This window comes from Oncorhynchus clarkii, chromosome 23 (assembly GCF_045791955.1).
Source record: "Oncorhynchus clarkii lewisi isolate Uvic-CL-2024 chromosome 23, UVic_Ocla_1.0, whole genome shotgun sequence".
NCBI classification, from domain to species: Eukaryota; Metazoa; Chordata; class Actinopteri; order Salmoniformes; family Salmonidae; genus Oncorhynchus; species Oncorhynchus clarkii.
This window is the reverse complement of record NC_092169.1, coordinates 26321184-26344214: the sequence shown is the minus strand read 5'-3', so window position 1 is coordinate 26344214 and position 23031 is coordinate 26321184. Positions and strand designations below refer to the sequence as shown.

The following is a 23031-nucleotide window of genomic DNA, read 5'->3' as shown; positions in this document are numbered from 1 at the left end:
TACACTCACATCAACCTACTGTATACTCACATCAACCTATTGTACACTCACATCAACCTACTGTATACTCACATCAACCTATTGTACACTCACATCAACCTACTGTACACTCACATCAACCTACTGTACACTCACATCAACCTACTGTATACTCACATCAACCTACTGTATACTCAAGACCCTGAATAGACCTTTTTCTTTAAGTCAACAAGTTTTACCTAACATTCACTCCAACACTGTTAGACTACAGTAACAATCGTAGAGACCCGGATTACAGTCCAGTTCGGACTGCCCCTTGAATTCACTGCAATGTTATTTGACAACAATCCTTCCATATTCCATGGAAAACGTGAGAACAAATCTGATTAGTCACGTACACAGCTAACAGCATGCATAAAAGGTGCAGTGAAATGCTTGCATGCTAGCTCCCTCAACATTGCAGTACAATAATCAATATATATCAATATAAAAAAAGTCAAATAAAAATATCAAGTAATTAGAAGGTAGTATGCAAAGTAATAAACTGACATGTACACAATAGGATTTACCGTATAGATTATGAATGTGCTATGTCAAGTATGACTGAATTTACAAATATGAAATGGTTCGTGTCATGGTTGCACGGTTAAATCGATAGCATATAAAAGAACAGCAGCGTTGACTGTGTGTGGTATCACTACAGGCACACATCACAGCACTGTGGCCTCGTCCCTACTCTCTCTCCTCCTGCCCTGTCACCACAATTGTTTCACACTGTCTAAATAAAGCAATACAAAATAAGAAAGGAGGGTGGAATTACACTGTGATCTAGGACTGAGAGGACCTAATTGAGACCATAGGCTCCAAATAGGAAAGGAGAACTAGATATTTCCATGGGAACCAGAGAGCGCCACATTGGCTGATTTACGAGATTTAATGAGACCAATATGAAAAGGAAAATGAAAGGTCATTTTGGGGCATTCGATGGATTACATTCTTTCGCACAACTGGTTAGCCTCAATTTCAAATAATCCTTGAACTTCTGTAACATTTCACTTGTTCATTTCACTTTGTTCATTTCACTTTGTATTGGAAAATCTAGAGATAGAAAAGCACATATCTAATTTGTTTGGTCAGAGCGGCATATTTACAGTCTATAGGGCCCGGCTGTTGAGTTCTAGTCATGTTTATAGACATCTGGAGCTGCTCAAACATGAATAAAAGTCTCCATTGCCCTGTCTGTGGTCAGTGGGAGCAGCTAGAACAGCAGTTAGAGTCTAGAACAGAGCCACTGCTTACGGTTCTATTAGGCACCACTATAATCCCCTGTAACACCACTCACACATCCTCATCATAAAACATCTGTTATTACAGCACACCCATGCATGCACACACACACACACACACTCACTCATTAGGCTGTTATTGGAGGATCAGCCTTGTATCTGAATAACAGTCTGAGCTTAGACTGGAGAGGCCGAGAGAAGGATGGATTACTGCCAGACAGACAGCTGAAGGGACGGAGAGGGGAAAATAAGAGGTGAATGTGGACAGCAAGTGCAACAGAGCTACTGATAGGGGCTGGAGGCATTACAGGGATAGACATGGAGAGGAGAGAGGAAAAGAAGGATGAATGTGTAGAGATAATCAAGAGTAATCGATGCCAGGAATGGAGAGAGAAAGGAAGCAAGAGAAAACGGGTGAATGTGGACAGAAGGAGTGTAGCAGTGCCACTGATATGGAACAGAGGGAGGGGGCTTCTGCCAGTAACAGCGCAAAAGAAGAGAGGAAAAAGGGGTGAATGGAGTGTAGGGCCACTGGAACGAATAGAACAGATAATCTGCCCAGAGAGCTCTGGGGGAGCAGACAAGATCAGACCAGAACATCCCCTCTGGGAAGGCCTCTGGTACCAGCAGATGTTTCTTATCAAGGCCTTATCAATTTCAATAAACCATGACAAAGCTATTATGCTAATCGGATTTTATGGCCAATTCTCAACCACGGAGGTTTGAACGCTTGTCTTTTTATCATCCACTAGACTGTATCAAATCAAAATCCAATCAAATGTTATTGGTCGTGTCCACATTTTGTTACATTACAGCCTTATTCTACAATTGATTGACATTTTCTTTTTTTACACACATTAATCCGTTATGACAAAGCCAAAACATTTTTGCAAATGTATAAAATCATTTAACAACCTGAAATACCTTACCAAGCCCCTTTGCTATGAGACTCGAAATTGAGCTCAGGTGCATCCTGTTTCCATTGATCATCCTTGACATGTGTCTACAAATTGTTTGGAGTCCACCTTTGGTAAATATAATTGATTGGACATCATTTGGAAAGGCACACACCTGTCTACATAAAGTTCCACAGTTGACAGTGCATGTCAGAGCAAACACTAAGCCATGAGGTCGAAGGAATTGTCCGTAGAGCTCCGAGACAGGATTGTGTCGAGCCACAGACCTGGGTAAGGGTACCAAAAGATTTCTGCAGCATTGAAGGTCCACAAGAACACAGTGGCCTCCATCATTCTTAAATGGAAGAAATTTGGAACCACCAAGACTCTTCCTAGAGCTGGCCGCCTGGACAAACTGAGCAATCGGGGGAGAAGGTCAGGAAGGTGACCAACAACACGATGGTCACTCTTACAGAGCTCCAGAGTTCGTCTGTGGAGATGGGAGAATCTTCCAGAAGGACAACCATCTCTGCAGCACTCCACCAATCAAGACTATATGGTAGAGTGGTCAGACCGAAGTCACTCCTCATTAAAAGGCACATGACAGCTAGCTTGGAGTTTGCCAAAATGCACCTAACGACTCTCAGACCATGAGAAACAAGATTCTCTAGTCTGATGAAACCAAGCTTGAACTTCTTGGCCTAAATACCAAGACTCATATCTGGAGGAAACCTGGCACCATCCCTACGGTGAAGCATGGTGGTGGCAGCATCATGCTGTGGAGATGTTTTTCAGCAGCAGGGACTGGGAGACTCAGGATCGCGGCAAAGATGAACGGAGGAAAGTACAGAGAGATCCTTGATGAAAACCTGCTCCAGAACCCCCAGGACCTCAGACTGGGGCAAAGGTTCACCTTCCAATAGGACAATGACTCTAAGCACAGATCCAAGACAATGCAGGAGTGGCCAGCCAGAACCTGGACTTGAATATCTGTGCAGCAACACTCCCCATCCAACCTGACAGCGTTTAAGAAGATCTGCAGAGAAAAATGGGAGTAACTCCCCAAATACAGGTGTGCCAAACTTGTAGCCTCATACCCAAGAAGAATCAATGCTGTAATCACTGCCATAGCTGCTTTAACAAAGTGCTGAGTAAAGGGTCTGAATACTTATGTAAATGTGATTTTTAAAAACATGTTTTTTCCCCATTATGGGTTATTGTGTGTAGATAGATGAGGAAAAAAAGGATTTAATACATTTTAGAATAAGGCTGTAACGTAACAAAATGTGGAAAAAGTCAATGGGTCTGAACCCACTGTACATATAAAGTGGGTAAAACAGTATGTAAACATTATTAAAGTGACCAGTGTTCAAAACTATGTACATAGGGCAGCAGTCAGGGTAGAGTACCGGGTGATAGCTGACTAGCAACATTGACTAAAGTTCAGGGCAGGGTACTGGGCGGAGGCCGGCTAGTGGTGACTGATTAACAGTCTGATGGCCTTGAGATAGAACCTGTTTTTCAGTCTCTCGGTTCCAGCTTTGATGCACCTGTACTGTCTCTACCTTCTAGATCAGGGGTTCTTAAACCTTTTCAGCCTTGGACCCAAATGAGAAATTCTGTGTTTTCCTGGGACCCAAGCAATAAATACAATAAATCACTGAATAAATAAACGGATTGATCACAAACAGATCACAAACAGATGTAGACCATAAAAAACACACACACAGTCCTAATGAGAGGTGTGTGACTGGTTGAAGTTTTCAACAAGCAGGTCTATTCTGGGCTCAGTTTTTGACAGTTGAGAACCCTGACTCGCACAGGTATGTGGTGCCAAACTGGACAAGAACATCTACTGCTTTCTCAGTCAGTTTCTCAGCATAAAAAAGCATCATGCGTCAGTGTATTCCAGTTCAGATTATTTTTTTACCCCCATCTTCATCTGTACTGTTACTAGGGTTGCACTATTAGCTAGATAGCTTGTTTTGGCTAATGTTAGCTATTAGCTGTGTACAAGGCCAGGGGATTGTTTGAACGAGAAACTCACTTCGACTACTATGAGTAGTAATCCCCTATTATACAATTACGATAATGCCCTTCTAGCTGACTTACTTTTCCACTGTCAAAGCACTGCTTCCTGAAGTATTCTGCCCGGTTCTGAAAGAACCCACTGGGTTTACCATCATGCTGTGGATGTTGGGTCAGGACCTGTCGTTTTCATTTGTTTGTTTTGAGAGACTCATTACTAAGCACTTCCCTGAACAAAACAAATTGTGGGCGCTACTCGTTATTTCTCAAAGTTTGTATGAAACCAAGAGAGAGAAACTCATCGCTGTGTTTGCCTTTAATGACAAGTGAACTCAGTCAGAACTTGTGACTAGCTTATCCATTCGATGACAGCGGTGAGTGATGGGGAGTGGGAATTACAAGCCAGTGACTGACAGCGCATCATCTGCTGCTGAACAACAGCACTGCAGCGTGTGGGTCGCAGAAAACTGCCGAAAAAAGATCTGTTGAACCGCAAAGTACACGGGCACCTCCCTCTCATGCAGTTGCCAAACTGAGCAGAGACACCGCTGCTATGCAGAGACACCGTTGCTGAGCAGAGACACCGCTGCTGAGCAGAGACACCGCTGCTGAGCAGAGACACCGCTGATATGCAGAGACACCGCTGCTGAGCAGAGACACCGCTGCTGAACAGAGACACCGCTGCTGAACAGAGACACCGCTGATGAGCAGAGACACCGATGCTGAACAGAGACACCGCTGCTGAACAGAGACACCGCTGATGAGCAGAGACACCGCTGCTGAACAGAGACACCGCTGCTGAACAGAGACACCGCTGATGAGCAGAGACACCGATGCTGAACAGAGACACCGCTGCTGAACAGAGACACCGCTGATGAGCAGAGACACCGCTGCTGAACAGAGACACCGCTGCTGAACAGAGACACCGCTGCTGAGCAGAGACACCGCTGCTGAGCAGAGAGCGCACTGAACAGAGAGTGCAGTTGCACTTGGCCAAAATCAATTCCAGTAATTAATTAAGTAATTATAAATGTACTCTGACACCTCGCGACTCACCATTAACAGGTCTGCAACCCACCTTGGGTCGCGACCCATACTTTAAGAAAGGCTGTTAGATGATAGTGGGGTGAACAGGCCGTGGCTCGGGTGGTTGAGTTCCTTGATGATCTTCTTGACCTAGCAGGGGTTCCCAACCTTTTTTCCCAACCTCAAAAAGTATTTTTATTTTTTAAATGTGTTTAATTTGAGGGACCTAGGAAAATTATGTTGATTTGACACTAATTTCCTGCAATTCTAAGTAGTTTAACAAGACTCTTTTAGATAGGCTATTTAATGATAATAATAATAATAATAATAGATAAGGCAAATAAAGTCTAGGCCTTATAAAGGGTTTATGGAGGCTTGAGCCTTTAAAGTTGTGCTTTATTTAGTAGAGCCACATGGTTCACTGATAGAGATCACAAATCCTCCCGATTGAAGGAGAATCCCCCACCCTGTTTCCCATAGAGATGACTGAAGTTAGCTAGACGGACAGCTTTGTTATGGTAACCTAGGTCTCGCTGTCTCTCTCCTGTAAGTTGGACTTGTCAGTTTAGTGTGTGTGTGTGTGTGTGCATGTGTGCGTGTGTCTTGTCAGGTCAGTGTGTGTGTGTGTGTGTGTGTGTGTGTGTGTGTGTGTGTCTTGTCAGGTCAGTATAAGAAATAGGATACTCTATTAATAGAGCAGTGTGGATGTTTGATCAGAAAACAAGCGTTCCATGAAGCTCTGCTGTCTGTGTAGCCCTCTGTCTAAGTAGCCCTCTGTCTATGTAGCCCTCTCTATGTGTAGCCCTCTCTATGTGTAGCCCTCTCTATGTGTAGCCCTCTGTCTGTATAGCCATCTGTCTGTGATCAGCAGGATATATATAGAGACAGGGAGAAATATATAGAAATGGAGGGAGAGAGAGAAAGATAGAAAGGGAGAGAGAGAGCAGTAGAAAGGTGAGTGTGTGTGTGTGTGTGTGTGTGTGTGTGTGTGTGTGTGTGTGTGTGTGTGTGTGTGTGTGTGTGTGTGTGTGTGTGTGTGTGTGTGTGTGTGTGTGTGTGTGTGTGTGTGTGTGTGTGTGTGTGTGTGTGTGTGTGTGTGTGTGTGGGTGGGTGTGTGTGTGAATGACAGACCCCTCCCACTGGGCACACACAGGTTAAATCAACGTTGTTTCCATGTCAGTTCAATGAAAATATGTTGAACGAATGTGGAATAGACATTGAATTGACGTCTGTGCCCAGAGGACTGCTACAGACCTGGCGTGAAGTCCGTCTGTCCCATAGGGCTGTACCAGGTACTGATGGACAGTCATGTTACGTAAGGTTCCCGCCAGCTTGATTTTCTTCCTGGACCGATGCAAGTTGATGATATAGATCGTTATGGATCCTCTCACGTAGTTACGACTGGAAGGAATAGAAGAGAAGAGAAGTATTCTAAATTTAAAAGTGAGTAAAGATAAACACAAATATTGGTTTTCATGGTCTTCTTTTTCTCACACACACACACACACACACACACACACACACACACACACACACACACACACACACACACACACACACACACACACACACACACACACACACACACACACACACACACACACACACACACACACACACACACACACACTGCAGAGACAGAGAGACAGAGAGACAGACAGAGAGGAAGTTCCTTGACTAGATCTTTTGTTGCTCTCACTACCTTTTTCTCACTATCTCTAGCGAGATCTGTAAGGGCCTTTAAAGTGTCATCCTCTGCCGAGCACAACAGAACATTCAATAACTAACTAGGAGAAGAGTCCTTTTAAAGACAGAGGAAAGCCTTTGAAATGGTTACCTGGTATGTCAGGGATGGAACAATGCTGCCACCCGCCAATTTAATAACAGGAGCAAAAGAGTTGAAGAAGACGGGTCAATCTGAACGTGTTCCATTAACTCCATGTAATCTAGTTCTTCTCTTCATTAGAATCCTAAATCCATTTTTTTGTATGTACATTTATATTAAAGTGGCAATCAGAAGTTGAAACAATAACAAAGCGTTCTCCTTGCACCTGTTCCGGTAAAAAGCTGAGGGATGGTGCTGAAGAAGTGCAATCCCTTTCAGAGACAGAGCTGTGGAGGCAAGGAATGATCTTCCCTGCTATCAAAATGAGAGTTTTAACAATGTTTTGAGGCTATATAGTGTTTGTTTACATTTACTTTGTTTACAAACATTGGAGTAAAACAAGGTTATGTTTTGGGTTGTGATGGGGTACGACAGTTGAACTAAGCTTATGATGTATTTATAAGTTATACTGTATTCTTCAACAAACAATAGGTACATATCATTAATTTACAAGTTATACTGTATTCTTCAACAATCAATAGGTACATATCACTAATTTATAAGTCCAGAAATGGATGTAGCAACTGCAGATTGTCCTTTTAAACCGTATTTGATGTAATTGCCCTCCTGTCCTTGTTTCTAGATACAGTACACTTCATAATACTGTCAAATATGCCCAGGTTGAAGGGATCTGAGATGTTTTGATATGATCAGAACCTAAGACCTGAAGTCCATACTCACATCACATTCAGGGTCAATTGGAGAGTGTGAAAGTGTGGGACAGACAATACAGCATGAGTCCCAGTCTCTGGAACAGAGTGCTGGGGACAGGACTTATGAGATTTTAGCCAAAGGTAAATATCTACAAGAGAAAGATAAGGCAAACATGATAACATGTGAAGGGAGGATCAACACAACTGGAGTGGTACCATATGTTTCTGGGTGTCTGCGTGTGGTGATACCATATGTTTCTGGGTGTCTGTGTGTGGTGATACCATATGTTTCTGGGTGTCTGTGTGTGGTGATACCATATGTTTCTGGGTGTCTGTGTGTGGTGATACCATATGTTTCTGGGTGTCTGTGTGTGGTGATACCATATGTTTCTGGGTGTCTGTGGGGTGATACCATATGTTTCTGGGTGTCTGTGTGTGGTGATACCATATGTTTATGGGTGTCTGTGGGGTGATACCATATGTTTCTGGGTGTCTGTGTGTGGTGATACCATATGTTTCTGGGTGTCTGTGTGTGGTGATACCATATGTTTATGGGTGTCTGTGTGTGGTGATACCATATGTTTCTGGGTGTCTGTGTGTGGTGATACCATATGTTTCTGGGTGTCTGTGTGTGGTGATACCATATGTTTCTGGGTGTCTGTGTGTGGTGATACCATATGTTTATGGGTGTCTGTGGGGTGATACCATATGTTTCTGGGTGTCTGTGTGTGGTGATACCATATGTGTCTGGGTGTCTGTGTTGTGATACCATATGTTTCTGGGTGTCTGTGTGTGGTGATACCATATGTTTCTGGGTGTCTGTGTGTGGTGATACCATATGTTTCTGGATGTCTGTGTGTGGTGATACCATATGTTTCTGGGTGTCTGTGTGTGGTGATACCATATGTTTCTGGGTGTCTGTGTGTGGTGATACCATATGTTTCTGGGTGTCTGTGTGTGGTGAAACCATATGTTTCTGGGTGTCTGTGTGTGGTGATATCATATGTTTCTGGGTGTCTGTGTGTGGTGATACCATATGTTTATGGTTGTCTGTGGGGTGATACCATATGTTTCTGGGTGTCTGTGTGTGGTGATACCATATGTTTCTGGGTGTCTGTGGGGTGATACCATATGTTTCTGGGTGTCTGTGTGTGGTGATACCATATGTTTCTGGGTGTCTGTGTGTGGTGATACCATACGTTTATGGGTGTCTGTGGGGTGATACCATATGTTTCTGGGTGTCTGTGTGTGGTGATACCATAAGTGTCTGGGTGTCTGTGTTGTGATACCATATGTTTCTGGGTGTCTGTGTGTTGTGATACCATATGTTTCTGGGTGTCTGTGTGTGGTGATACCATATGTTTCTGGGTGTCTGTGTGTGGTGATTCCATATGTTTCTGGGTGTCTGTGTGTGGTGATACTATATGTTTCTGGGTGTCTGTGTGTGGTGATACCATATGTTTCTGGGTGTCTGTGTGTGGTGATACCATATGTTTCTGGGTGTCTGTGTGTGGTGAAACCATATGTTTCTGGGTGTCTGTGTGTGGTGATATCATATGTTTCTGGGTGTCTGTGTGTGGTGATACCATATGTTTCTGGGTGTCTGTGTGTGGTGATACCATATGTTTCTGGGTGTCTGTGTGTGGTGGTACCATACGTTTCTGGGTGTCTGTGTGTGGTGATACCATATGTTTCTGGGTGTCTGTGTGTGGTGATACCATATGTTTCTGGGTGTCTGTGTGTGGTGGTACCATATGTTTCTGGGTGTCTGTGTGTGGTGATACCATGTGTTTCTGGGTGTCTGTGTGTGCTGGTACCATATGTTTCTGGGTGTCTGTGTTGTGATACCATATGTTTCTGGGTGTCTGTGTGTGTGTGGTACCATATGTTTCTGGGTGTCTGTGTGTGGTGATACCATATGTTTCTGGGTGTCTGTGTGTGGTGATACTATATGTTTCTGTGTGTCTGTGTGTGGTGATACCATATGTTTCTGGGTGTCTGTGTGGTGATACCATATGTTTCTGGGTGTATGTGTGGTGATACCATATGTTTCTGGGTGTCTGTGTTGTGATACCATATGTTTCTGGGTGTCTGTGTGTGGTGGTACCATATGTTTCTGGGTGTCTGTGTGTGGTGATACCATATGTTTCTGGGTGTCTGTGTGTGGTGGTACCATATGTTTCTGGGTGTCTGTGTGTGGTGATACCATATGTTTCTGGGTGTCTGTGTGGTGATACCATATGTTTCTGGGTGTCTGTGTGTGGTGATACCATATGTTTCTGGGTGTCTGTGTGTGCTGGTACCATATGTTTCTGTATGTCTGTGTGTGGTGATACCATATGTTTCTGGGTGTCTGTGTGTGTGTGGTGATACCATATGTTTCTGGGTGTCTGTGTGTGGTGATACCATATGTTTCTGTGTGTCTGTGTGGTGATACCATATGTTTCTGGGTGTCTGTGTGTGGTGATACCATATGTTTCTGGGTGTCTGTGTGTGGTGATACCATATGTTTCTGGGTGTCTGTGTGTGGTGATATCATATGTTTCTGGGTGTCTGTGTGTGGTGATACCATATGTTTCTGGGTGTCTGTGTGTGGTGATACCATATGTTTCTGGGTGTCTGTGTGTGGTGGTACCATACGTTTCTGGGTGTCTGTGTGTGGTGATACCATATGTTTCTGGGTGTCTGTGTGTGGTGATACCATATGTTTCTGGGTGTCTGTGTGTGGTGGTACCATATGTTTCTGGGTGTCTGTGTGTGGTGATACCATGTGTTTCTGGGTGTCTGTGTGTGCTGGTACCATATGTTTCTGTATGTCTGTGTGTGGTGATACCATATGTTTCTGGGTGTCTGTGTGTGTGTGGTGATACCATATGTTTCTGGGTGTCTGTGTGTGGTGATACCATATGTTTCTGGGTGTCTGTGTGTGGTGGTACTATATGTTTCTGTGTGTCTGTGTGTGGTGATACCATATGTTTCTGGGTGTCTGTGTGGTGATACCATATGTTTCTGGGTGTATGTGTGGTGATACCATATGTTTCTGGGTGTCTGTGTTGTGATACCATATGTTTCTGGGTGTCTGTGTGTGGTGGTACCATATGTTTCTGGGTGTCTGTGTGTGGTGATACCATATGTTTCTGGGTGTCTGTGTGTGGTGGTACCATATGTTTCTGGGTGTCTGTGTGTGGTGATACCATATGTTTCTGGGTGTCTGTGTGGTGATACCATATGTTTCTGGGTGTCTGTGTGTGGTGATACCATATGTTTCTGGGTGTCTGTGTGTGCTGGTACCATATGTTTCTGTATGTCTGTGTGTGGTGATACCATATGTTTCTGGGTGTCTGTGTGTGTGTGGTGATACCATATGTTTCTGGGTGTCTGTGTGTGGTGATACCATATGTTTCTGTGTGTCTGTGTGGTGATACCATATGTTTCTGGGTGTCTGTGTGTGGTGATACCATATGTTTCTGGGTGTCTGTGTGTGGTGATACCATATGTTTTTGGGTGTCTGTGTGTGGTGATACCATATGTTTCTGGGTGTCTGTGTGTGGTGATACCATATGTTTCTGGGTGTCTGTGTGTGGTGATACCATGTTTCTGGGTGTCTGTGTGGTGATACCATATGTTTCTTGGTTTATGTGTGTGGTGTTACCATATGTTTCTGGGTGTCTGTGTGGTGATACCATATGTTTCTGGGTGTCTGTGTGTGGTGATACCATATGTTTCTGGGTGTCTGTGTGTGGTGATACCATACGTTTCTGGGTGTCTGTGTGTGGTGATACCATATGTTTCTGGGTGTCTGTGTGTGGTGATACCATATGTTTCTGGGTGTTTGTGTGTGGTGATACCATATGTTTCTGGGTGTCTGTGTGTGGTGATACCATATGTTTCTGGGTGTCTGTGTGCATTGATATATGTTTCCGAGGACCACATTGTTCAGGGTCAGTGTAGGGCTTTGTCAGACAGGTTGACTAGCGATCCCTCTATGATCATCAATCTCTCTATCTCTCCTTCTGTCTCTCTCTCCTTCTCTCTCTCTCCATCTCTCTCCTTCTGTCTCTCTCTCCTCTCTCTCTCCATCTCTCTCTGTCTGTCTCACTCTCCATCTCTCTCTCTCCATCTGTCTCTTTCTCCATCTGTCTCACGCTCTATCTCTCTCTCTCCATCTGTCTCACTCTCCATCGGTCTCACTCTCCATCTCTCTCTCCAGCTCTCTCTCCATCAGTCTCCCTCTCCATCTCTCTCTCCATCTGTCACACTCTCCATCTCTCTCTCCATCTGTCACACTCTCCATCTCGCTCTCTCCCTCTCTCTCCATCTGTCACACTCTCTATCTCTCTCTCCATATATATATATATCTCTGTCTCCATCTCTCTCCCTCCATCTCTCCAACTCCATCTCTCTCTCTCCATCTCTCTCTCCACCGGTCTCACTCTCCATCTCTCTCTCTCCATCTCTCTCTCCACTGGTCTCACTCTCCATCTCTCATCTCTTTCTCCATCTCTCTCGCCATCTGTATCACTCTCCATCTCTCTCTCCATCTGTATCACTCTCCATCTCTCTCACCATCTGTATCACTCTCCAACTCTCTCTCCATCTCTCTCCGTCTGTCTCCCTCTCCATCTCTCTCTCCATCTGTCACACTCTCCATCTCTCTCTCCATCTGTCACACTATCCATCTCTCTCTCCATATATACTGTATATATATATATCTCTGTCTCCATCTCTCTCTCCACCAGTCTCACTCTCCATCTCTCTCTCTCCATCTCTCTCTCCACTGGTCTCACTCTCCACCTCTCTCTCTCCACTGGTCTCACTCTCCATCTCTCATCTCTTTCTCCATCTCTCTCGCCATCTGTATCACTCTCCATCTCTCTCTCCATCTGTCTCACTTTCCATCTCTCTCTCCATCTGTCTCACTCTCCATCTCTCTCTCCATCTGTCTCACTCTCCATCTCTCTCTCTCCCTCTCTCTCTCTCTATCTCTCTCACCATCTGTCCCACTCTCCCTCTCTCTCTCCATCTGTCTCACTCTCCATCTCTCTCTCCATCTGTCTCACTCTCCATCTCTCTCTCCATCTGTCTCACTCTCAATCTCTCTCTCTCCATCTGTCTCACTCTCCATCTCTCTCTCCATCTGTCTCACTCTCCATCTCTCTCTCTCCCTCTCTCTCTCCATCTCACTCTCCATCTCTTTCTCTCCCTCTCTCTCTCCATCTGTCTCACGCTCCATCTCTCTCTCCATCTGTCACACTCTACATCTCTCTCTCCATATATATATCTCTGTCTCCATCTCTCTCTTTCCATCTCTCTCTCCATCTCTCTCTCTCCATCTCTCTCTCCATTGGTCTCACTCTCCATCTCTCATCTCTCTCGCCATCTGTATCACTCTCCATATCTCTCTCCATCTGTCTCACTCTCCATCTCTCTCTCCATATATATATATCTCTATCTCCAGCTCTCTATCCACCGGTCTCACTCTCCATCTCTCTCTCCATCGGTCTCACTCTCCATCTCTCATCTCTCTCGCCATCTGTATCACTCTCCATCTCTCGCTCCATCTCTCTCTCCATCGGTCTCACTCTCCATCTCTCTCTCCATATATATATCTCTATCTCCAGCTCTCTATCCACCGGTCTCACTCTCCATCTCTCTCTCCATCGGTCTCACTCTCCATCTCTCATCTCTCTCGCCATCTGTATCACTCTCCATCTCTCGCTCCATCTCTCTCTCCATCGGTCTCACTCTCCATCTCTCTCTCCATATATATATCTCTATCTCCAGCTCTCTCTCCACCGGTCTCACTCTCCATCTCTCTCTCCATCGGTCTCACTCTCCATCTCTCTCCATCTCTCTCCGTCTGTCTCCCTCTCCATCTCTCTCTCCATCTGTCACACTCTCCATCTCTCTCTCCACCTGTCACACTCTCCATCTCTCTCTCCATATATACTGTATATATATATATCTCTGTCTCCATCTCTCTCTCCACCAGTCTCACTCTCCATCTCTCTCTCTCCATCTCTCTCTCCACTGGTCTCACTCTCCACCTCTCTCTCTCCACTGGTCTCACTCTCCATATCTCATCTCTTTCTCCATCTCTCTCGCCATCTGTATCACTCTCCATCTCTCTCTCCATCTGTCTCACTCTCCATCTCTCTCTCCATCTGTCTCACTCTCCATCTGTCTCACTCTCCATCTCTCTCTCTCCCTCTCTCTCTCTCTATCTCTCTCACCATCTGTCCCACTCTCCCTCTCTCTCTCCATCTGTCTCACTCTCCATCTCTCTCTCCATCTGTCTCACTCTCCATCTCTCTCTCCATCTGTCTCACTCTCAATCTCTCTCTCTCCATCTGTCTCACTCTCCATCTCTCTCTCCATCTGTCTCACTCTCCATCTCTCTCTCTCCCTCTCCATCTCACTCTCCATCTCTTTCTCTCCCTCTCTCTCTCCATCTGTCTCACGCTCCATCTCTCTCTCCATCTGTCACACTCTACATCTCTCTCTCCATATATATATCTCTGTCTCCATCTCTCTCTTTCCATCTCTTTCTCCATCTCTCTCTCTCCATCTCTCTCTCCATTGGTCTCACTCTCCATCTCTCATCTCTCTCGCCATCTGTATCACTCTCCATATCTCTCTCCATCTGTCTCACTCTCCATCTCTCTCTCCATATATATATCTCTATCTCCAGCTCTCTATCCACCGGTCTCACTCTCCATCTCTCTCTCCATCGGTCTCACTCTCCATCTCTCATCTCTCTCGCCATCTGTATCACTCTCCATCTCTCGCTCCATCTCTCTCTCCATCTGTCTCACTCTCCATCTCTCTCTCCATATATATATCTCTATCTCCAGCTCTCTATCCACCGGTCTCACTCTCCATCTCTCTCTCCATCGGTCTCACTCTCCATCTCTCATCTCTCTCGCCATCTGTATCACTCTCCATCTCTCGCTCCATCTCTCTCTCCATCGGTCTCACTCTCCATCTCTCTCTCCATATATATATCTCTATCTCCAGCTCTCTCTCCACCGGTCTCACTCTCCATCTCTCATCTCTCTCGCCATCTGTATCACTCTCCATCTCTCTCTCCATCTCTCACTCTCCATCTCTCTCTCCATCGGTCTCACTCTCCATCTCTCATCTCTCTCGCCATCTGTCTCACTCTCCATCTCTCTCTCCATCTGTCTCTCTCACGGCATCTGGTTATTGTTCACTCTGTCTCTACATCTCATCGTACATCAAAGAAACACTAAGCAGACACACAGAGATCCTATTCAAGTGACTTGAATAAATTCAAACGAACACTCTGTTGACAGAGAACAGAACCAAGGTTGGTCACGTCTGTATACAGAAACCAGTGTCTGTCTGTCTGTCTTCGTGTCAGACAGTGTAATCGGTCAGGCCTGGAGAGTTTCTTCTGCTTAACTATTGGAGCCTTATGCCTTATGCCAAACATTGCTCAGGGCTGGGTTGGATCAGACAGAGAGAGTTGGAGGGATAGATACCCGTAGATTAGACAGAGAGCTGGAGAGAGGGATAAAGACAGTCCAGGATTTCCAAAATGATGAGGTTCTGAGGCATTAGAAGCAGTAACGCAAACAATCCTTCCCGTTGTTTGATGTTGGAGCATCGGTTCAGAGTAAAACAGACCATGCTAACCGCTAAATGTCTGGAAGGCTGGAAACCGCTAACTGGCTACCCGGATAGAATAATACAATACCCTTGATAACAAAATAGTAATGAAACCGCCAACATAGTAAAGAGGATAGATGTTGAGATCCAGATATAAGTCCCTTGCCAGGGGCTACAGACTCCCATCATAAGAGGCGATAGTCACCGTCCTATCCTTCCAGGTGCCAGATGGAAAGCACTTGATGACAACCATTTCATGTCTGCAGATCTGTCAACAGGCTACACCATAGGTTGCAGATCAGATGTGAGGTATATCTATATCGGTGTCAGTAGATACAGTCTCTAGAGAGTACTCTTTGCACCAAACCTGTAACTATGATAGAATAGACGACTATAGACAAATCCAATTGCTTGGAGCAGGGGACAGAGATCAAAGAAAATGTTCACCAGCAAAGACGGAAGACTGATACTCCCTTATATGTGTTAATTGTATATTTAATATATACATGTGCCTTCAGAATGTTATGTTACAACCTTAGAAAAAAGTTTTTAGAAATGTTTGCAAATTTATTACAAATAAAAAACATTTTATTAGTCACATGTGCCTTACAGTGAAATGCTTACTTATGAGCCCCTAACCAACAATGCAGTTAACAAAAATACGGATAAGAATTAGCAATAAAAGTAACAAGTAATTAAAGAGCAGCAGTAAAATAACAATAGCGGGACTATATACAGGGGGTCAATGTGTGGTGGCACCGGTTAGTTGAGGTAATATGTACATGTAGGTAGAGTTATTAAAGTGACTATGCATAGATGATAACAACAGAGAGTAGCAATGCAAATAGTCTGGGTAGCCATTTGATTAGGTGTTCATGAGTCTTATGGCTTGGGGGTAGAAGCTGTGTAGAAGCCTCTTGGACCTAGACTTGGCACTCCGGTACTGCTTGCCGTGCGTAGCAGAGAGAACAGTCTTTGACTAGGGTGGCTGGAGTCTTTGACAATTTGTAGGGCTTTCCTCTGACACTGCCTGGTATACAGTCCCTGGATGACAGGCAGCTTAGCCCCAGTGATGGGCCGTACCCATTACCCTCTGTAGTGCCTTGCGGTCGGAGGCCGAGCAGTTGCCATACCAGCCAGTGATGCAACCAGTCAGGATGTTCTCGATGGTGCAGCTGTAGAACCTTTTGAGGATCTGAGGACCCTCTTCACGGATGTGTTTGTGTGCTTGGACCATGATAGTTCGTTGGTGATGTGGACACCAAGGAACTTGAAGCTCACAACCTGCTCCACTGCAGCCCCGTCGATGACAATGGGAGCATGTTCGGCCATATAGTCATGAGTGAACAGCGAGTACAGGAGGGGACTGAGCATGCACCCCTGAGGGTCCCCTGTGTTGAGGATCAGCGTGGCAGATGTGTTGTTACCTCCCCTTATCGCCTGGGGGCAGCCCATCAGGAAGTCCAGGATCCAATTGCAGAGGGAGGTGTTTAGTACCAGGGTCCTTAGCTTAGTGATGAGCTTTGAGGGCACTATGGTGTTGAACGCTGAGCTGTAGGCAATGAATAACATTCTCACATAGGTGTTCCTTTTGTCCAGGTGGGAAAGGGCAGTGTGGAGTGCAATAGAGATTGCGTCATCTGTGGATCTGTTGGGATGGTATGCAAATTGGAGTGGGTCTAGGGTTTCTGGGATGATGGTGTTGATGCACCTTATTTAAGTATTCAGCCCCTTTGCTATGAGACTGGAAATGTAGCTCAGGTGCATCATGTTTCCATTGATCATCCGTGAGATGTTTCTACAACTTCATTCGAGTCTGCCTGTGGTAAATTCAATTGATTGGACATGATTTGGAAAGGCACACACATGTCTATATAAAGTCCCACAGTTGACAGTGCATGTCAGAGCAAAAACCAAGCCATGAGGTTGAAGGAATTGTCCGTAGAGCTCCGAGACAGGATTGTGTCGAGGCACAGATCTGGGGGAAGGTTACCAAAAGATTTCTGCAGCATTGAAGGTCCCCAAAAACACAGTGGCCTCCATTATTCTTAAATGGAAGAAGTTTGGAACAACCAAAACTCTTCCTAGAGCTGTCCGCCCGGACAAACTGAGCAATCGGTGGAGACAGGCCTTGGTCAGGGAGGTGACCAAGAACCCGAAGGTCACTCTGACAGAGCTCTAGAGTTTCTATGTGGAGATGGGAGAATGTTCCAGAAGGGCAACCATCTCTATGGCACTCCACCAACCAGGCCTTTATGGTAGAGTGGCCAGACAGAAGGCACTCCTCAGTAAAAGACACATGACAGCACGCTTGGAGTTTGCCAAAATGCTCCTAAAGACTCTCAGACCATGAGAAACAAGATTCTCTGGTCTTATGAAACCAAGATTAAACTCTTTGGTCTGAATGCCAAGTCTGGAGGAAACATGGCACCATCCTTACAGTGGTGAAGCATGGTGGTGGCAGCATCATGCTGTGAGGATGTTTTTCAGCAGGGAGACTAGTCAGGATCGAGGCAAAGAATGGAGCAAAGTACAGAGAGATCCTTAATGACCTTAATAACCTGCTTCAGAGCGATCAGGACCTCAGACTGGGGCGAAGGTTCACCTTCCAACAAGACAACGACCCTAAGCACACAGCCAAGACAATGCAGGAGTGGCTTCGGGACAAGTCTCTGAATGTCCTTGAGTGGCCCAGCCAGAGCCAGGACTTGAACCCGATCGAACATCTCTGGAGAGACCTGAAAATAGCTATGCAGCAACGCTCCTCATCCAACCTGACAGAAATTGAGAGGATCTACAGAGAGGAATGGGAGAAGCTCCCCAAATACAGGTGTGTGTAGATTGATGAGACATTTTTAAATCCATTTTAAAATAAGGCTGTTACGCAACAAAATGTGGAAAAAGTCAAGGGTTCTGAATGCTTTCCAAACAACATTATAGTTATTGCATATAGATAGTGTAGTGTGTGGAGTAGGGTGAACAGTTGTAACTGAGCCGTGTGTGTAGGTGGGACAGAGGGCATTAAGTCTGGTGCTGAAAGCTCTGCTGACCTGATACACATCCCATACGGCTGGGTTAAATGATAACCTTGAACAGGGGGAACAGGGGGACGGTGCTGCTCTTTATCTAGTCTGGCACAGACGTCCCTATTGTACCTACCCCTCCGTTTCCCCTCACCCTCCCCACAAAACCCCCTCCAACCGGGATAAAGGACTGGCACACCTGTCACCGCCGCTTTCACGAAGAGAACAGTCCCTCACACGCCTGATAAGTGATACCTGTTAAGTTTTATGGCCTGGCCTCTGAAAGACTGAGGTGCCTGGACGACGGTTATTTATGAGCTGTAGTTACAGGCAGACTAGGTAGAATTGTGGAAGACTGGGTTATTGATGTGATTTAGTATGGCTAGAGTGGCTTATTAATGGATTCAGCCACGGGCCAATTTTTTTCGGCTGTTCAGGGGGCCGGAACTTAATTACAAATATTCTGTAGACTGCAAATTGACCACAAGAAGTCCAAACAGATATATAATGTTTGACTAAAATACAATCATTTTAAACCTTGCTTACATTTGTATACGATCACGTGTCTCTCTATTATGCGTGGGAATTCTTGGGAACACATTTCTTAAATTAAAATCACTTGGAGCTGACTTCCTGGTGATTTTATTATGTCCAACAATTTAAAAAAAATATATAGATTATATTTATTTTTTGTTGTTGAAATGTTTATAGAATGGGAGAGACTAGACACTATGCCTCAGGTGTATTGAGAATGTAACACCAAGGGAAGGAAGATGGGACAACAAAGCTATAGAAGTCTAATCTGTGATTGCTTTTTAGCCACCTGACAAAGTGGTACTTTTTGAAGCTGGTATAGTGTATTGTATATGGCTGTAGCTTTTACTTGTGGAAGCTGGTACAATGTGCGTAGATCCGTAGTTTGTCTCGTATAACCCTCCCTGGTCGTGGTTTCCTCTGCAAGCCTGCTACCCGCACTGCCAACACCCTGGGACCGACCAGACGCTTGAACACCAGGGACAACCAGTAGTCCTGGAACACACACACACACACACACACACACACACACACACACACACACACACACACACACACACACACACACACACACACAGACAGACAGACAGACAGACAGACAGACAGACAGACAGACAGACAGACAGACAGACAGACAGACAGACAGACAGACAGACAGACAGACAGACACAGAGACACACACAGAGACACACACACAGGGAGGGGACACCTGTTACACAGTGAAAAACCACACACAGTATGCATAGTCAGGTAGCAAAGTAAGCATGAGCTTCCACAATGATGTTGCGTGGACACAGACATGAGAAGGGCATGCGTTAGCTTAGCGGGTTAACATATCCTTTAGTGAGTGTGTTAACATTCCCATACTGTTCCATTGAGTCCATTGACTTGTCAACACCGATATAAGGTCTGGCTAAATGGTCGTGCAGTATGTCAGAACAGGGGGCTGTAGAGGTGCAGAGGTGCTAAAACACTCCACTATGTCTGACAACAGTTGTATAAAACATAAACAAAACTTAAGATACCACAGAGAGTGTGTTGAGTGAATCCACTGGATGTGAGCTCCTTAGGGTTTACAAGTGTCCAATTCAATGTAAATCACACATATCACTATTCACCTCAATTATCTGGAGGAAAAAAACATTTGGGAAAAGCAGAAAGGTCGTACGGGTGTCTACTCCTGTTTCAGCCACCATGGTCGACAAGACCAGAGGTAGAAGCTGGATACCAGATGTTTCAGTCTTTATTGAAAGAGACAATATAATACATACTCCCCTCTCCCCTACCCCCCTCTCCTCTCTCTCTCCTGTCCTGCCCATCTCCCCTCTCATAGCCCTCTCTCCTCCCCTCTATCTCCTGTACTGCACCTCTCCCCTCCTCTCCCCTCTCTCTCTCTCTCTCTCTCTCTCTCTCTCCTCTCCTCTCCTCTCCTCTCCTCTCCTCTCCTCTCCTCTCCTCTCCTCTCCTCTCCTCTCCTCTCCTCTCCTCTCCTCTGTCCTGCCCCTCTTCCATTTTCTTTTCTCTGCTTTCTTCCCCTGTCCTGCCCCGCCCCTCTCTTCCCTGATATCTCTTTCTCCTATTCTGCCCCTCTCCACTCTCTCTCTCTACCCTGTCCTGCCCCGCTCCTCATCTCTCTGCTCTCCTGACCCTCTCCTCTCTGCCATGTCCTGCCCTGCTCCTCATCTCTCTGCTCTCTCTCTCCTGACCCTCTCCTCTCTGCCCTGTCCTGCCCCGCTCCTCATCTCTCTGCTCTCTCTCTTCTGACCCTCTCCTCTCTGCCATGTCCTGCCCCTCTCTTCTCTGATATCTCTCTCTCCTATCCTGCCCATCTTCTCTGCAGTCTCTCTCTCTCTCCCCTATCCTGCCCCACTCATCTTCTCTCCGCTGTCCTGCCCCTATCCTCTTCTCTCCTCTCCCCCCTGTCCTTCCCTTCCCATCTTCTCTCCCCTATCCTGCCCCTATCCTCTTCTCTCCTCTCTCCCCTGTCCTTCCCTTCCCATCTTCTCTCTCTCTCTCTCTCTCCTGTCCGGTCCCCATCTATTCCCTGCTTTTTCCTCTGTCCTGCCCCGCTCTCTCGCTCTATTTTCATGCCACTCTCCTCATCTCTTCTTTTCTCTCCTGTCCTCTCTCTCTCCCCTGTGCTGCCCCTCTCCTCTTTTCTTCTCCGCTCTCTCCCCAAAATCAACACCTCACCAGAGGTTCTGAACAACATGTGTGTGTCAGGAAGTTCCCATGCAATCCTGCATATGGCAACATTTAAGGCTTTTTTCCCCCACCAGGCCAAGCTTTAACTTAATTTGCTACTCCGCCATCGGGAAAGCCCAGAGTACAGTAAGAGTACAGAACAGAAGTGTAAAATCTGGGCTATCGGCAGCTGGGAATAGAGCAGACACTAATATTATGAAGAAATCTGTAGATTCTGAGGTAAAACAAAGAGCAGTTCTTTGGGTGAAAGCCTTGGAGCGTACACTGTGGTTACATGAGTGCCTTTCTCTTGCAAGATGGACGGATAATATCAAACATTGCGTAAATTATATTATTCTCCTTTTACACTGTGTCTGGCTACGTTAGAAACTTACATTAGCAAAGTGCATGCCCTGCCCACCTCAGGATTTCTCCTCTTTCCAGACAATTCTTCCCTGCTTTTGTGGGTTGTAAATTAATTTGTCACATAAATGTTGCTGGATAGATTTATTTAAGAAGACACATTTTCCCGCTGATTTAATGATCGCAATCTTTGCACAGGTCGGTGCTCTTTTTTGTAACGTTAAAAAGCCAAATCTCACAAATCCATTTTTTTTGTGCATTGGTCAATTCAAGAGCAGCACGTTTAGATTATAAAACAGGGAGCTATCATTTTTCTTATATATAGTCTACACCTAATGTTTAATATGCAAGAGGATTTGACAAAAACAATCATGAAAATAAGTGAAAGCGATGATGAAAGCTACAGCAGACTGTGAGATTGTGAGGGGCGATACTTTATAACTCCGTTGGTAGCGCATGGTACTTGTAACGCCAGGGTAGTGTGTTCGATTCCTGGGACCACCCATACGTCAAATGTATGCACCATGACCGTAAGTCGCTTTGGATAAAAGTATCTGCTAAATGACATTATATAATATACAGTTGAAGTCGGACGTTTACATACACTTAGGTAAAATCATTAAAACTCGTTTTTCAACCATTCCACAAAATTCTTGTTATCAAACTATAGTTTTGGCAAGTCAGTTAGAACATCTACTTTGTGCATGACACAAGTAATTGTTCCAACAATTGTTTACAGACAGATTATTTCACTTATAATTCACTGTATCACAATTCCAGTGGGTCAGAAGTTTACATACACTATGTTGACTGTGCTTTTAAACAGCTTGGGAAATTCCAGAAAATGATGTCATGGCTTTAGAAGCTTCTGATAAGCTAATTGACATAATTTGAGTTCATTGGAAGTACCGGTTTGCAACTGCACATGGGGACAAAGATCATACTTTTTAGATAAATGTCCTCTGGTCTGATGAAACAAAAATAGAACTGTTTGGCCATAATGACCATCGTTATGTTTGGAGTAAAAAGGGGGTGGCTTGCAAGCCGAAGAACACCATCAAAACCGTGAAGCACGGGGGTGGCAGCATCATATTATGGGGGTGCTTTGCTGCAAGAGGGACTGGTGCACTTCACAAAATAGATGGCATCATGAGGAATTAATATTATGTGGATTATGTGGATATATTGAAGAAACATCTCAAGACATCAGTTAAGTTAAAGCTCGGTCACAAATGGGTCTTTAAAATGGACAATGACCCCAAGCATAGTTCCAGTTGTGGCAAAATGGCTTAAGGACAACAAAGTCAAGGTATTGGCGTGGTCATCACAAAGCCCTGACCTCAATCCCATAGAAATGTGTGGGCAGAACTGAAAAAGCGTGTGTGAGCAAGGAGGCCTACAAATCTGACTCAGTTACACCAGCTCTGTCAGGAGGAATGGGTCAAAATTTCCCCAAATAATTGTGGGAAGCTTGTGGAAGGCTACCCGAAACATTTGACCCAAGTTAAACAATTTAAAGACAACGCTACCAAATACTAATTG

At 45.1% G+C, this 23031-nt stretch overlaps 1 protein-coding gene across 1 annotated transcript in view; it reads right to left on the bottom strand.

The window, feature by feature from the left end:
• LOC139381626 (inactive heparanase-2-like) overlaps window positions 1-23031 on the bottom strand; it is a 116312-nt gene that overhangs the window by 5971 nt on the left and 87310 nt on the right. The window contains exons 10-11 of the mRNA XM_071125291.1: window positions 19292-19437; window positions 6470-6616 (exon numbers count right to left, since the gene is read on the bottom strand). Coding sequence (XP_070981392.1) covers window positions 6470-6616; window positions 19292-19437 — 293 coding nt within the window. The remainder of the gene's footprint in view (window positions 1-6469; window positions 6617-19291; window positions 19438-23031) is intronic.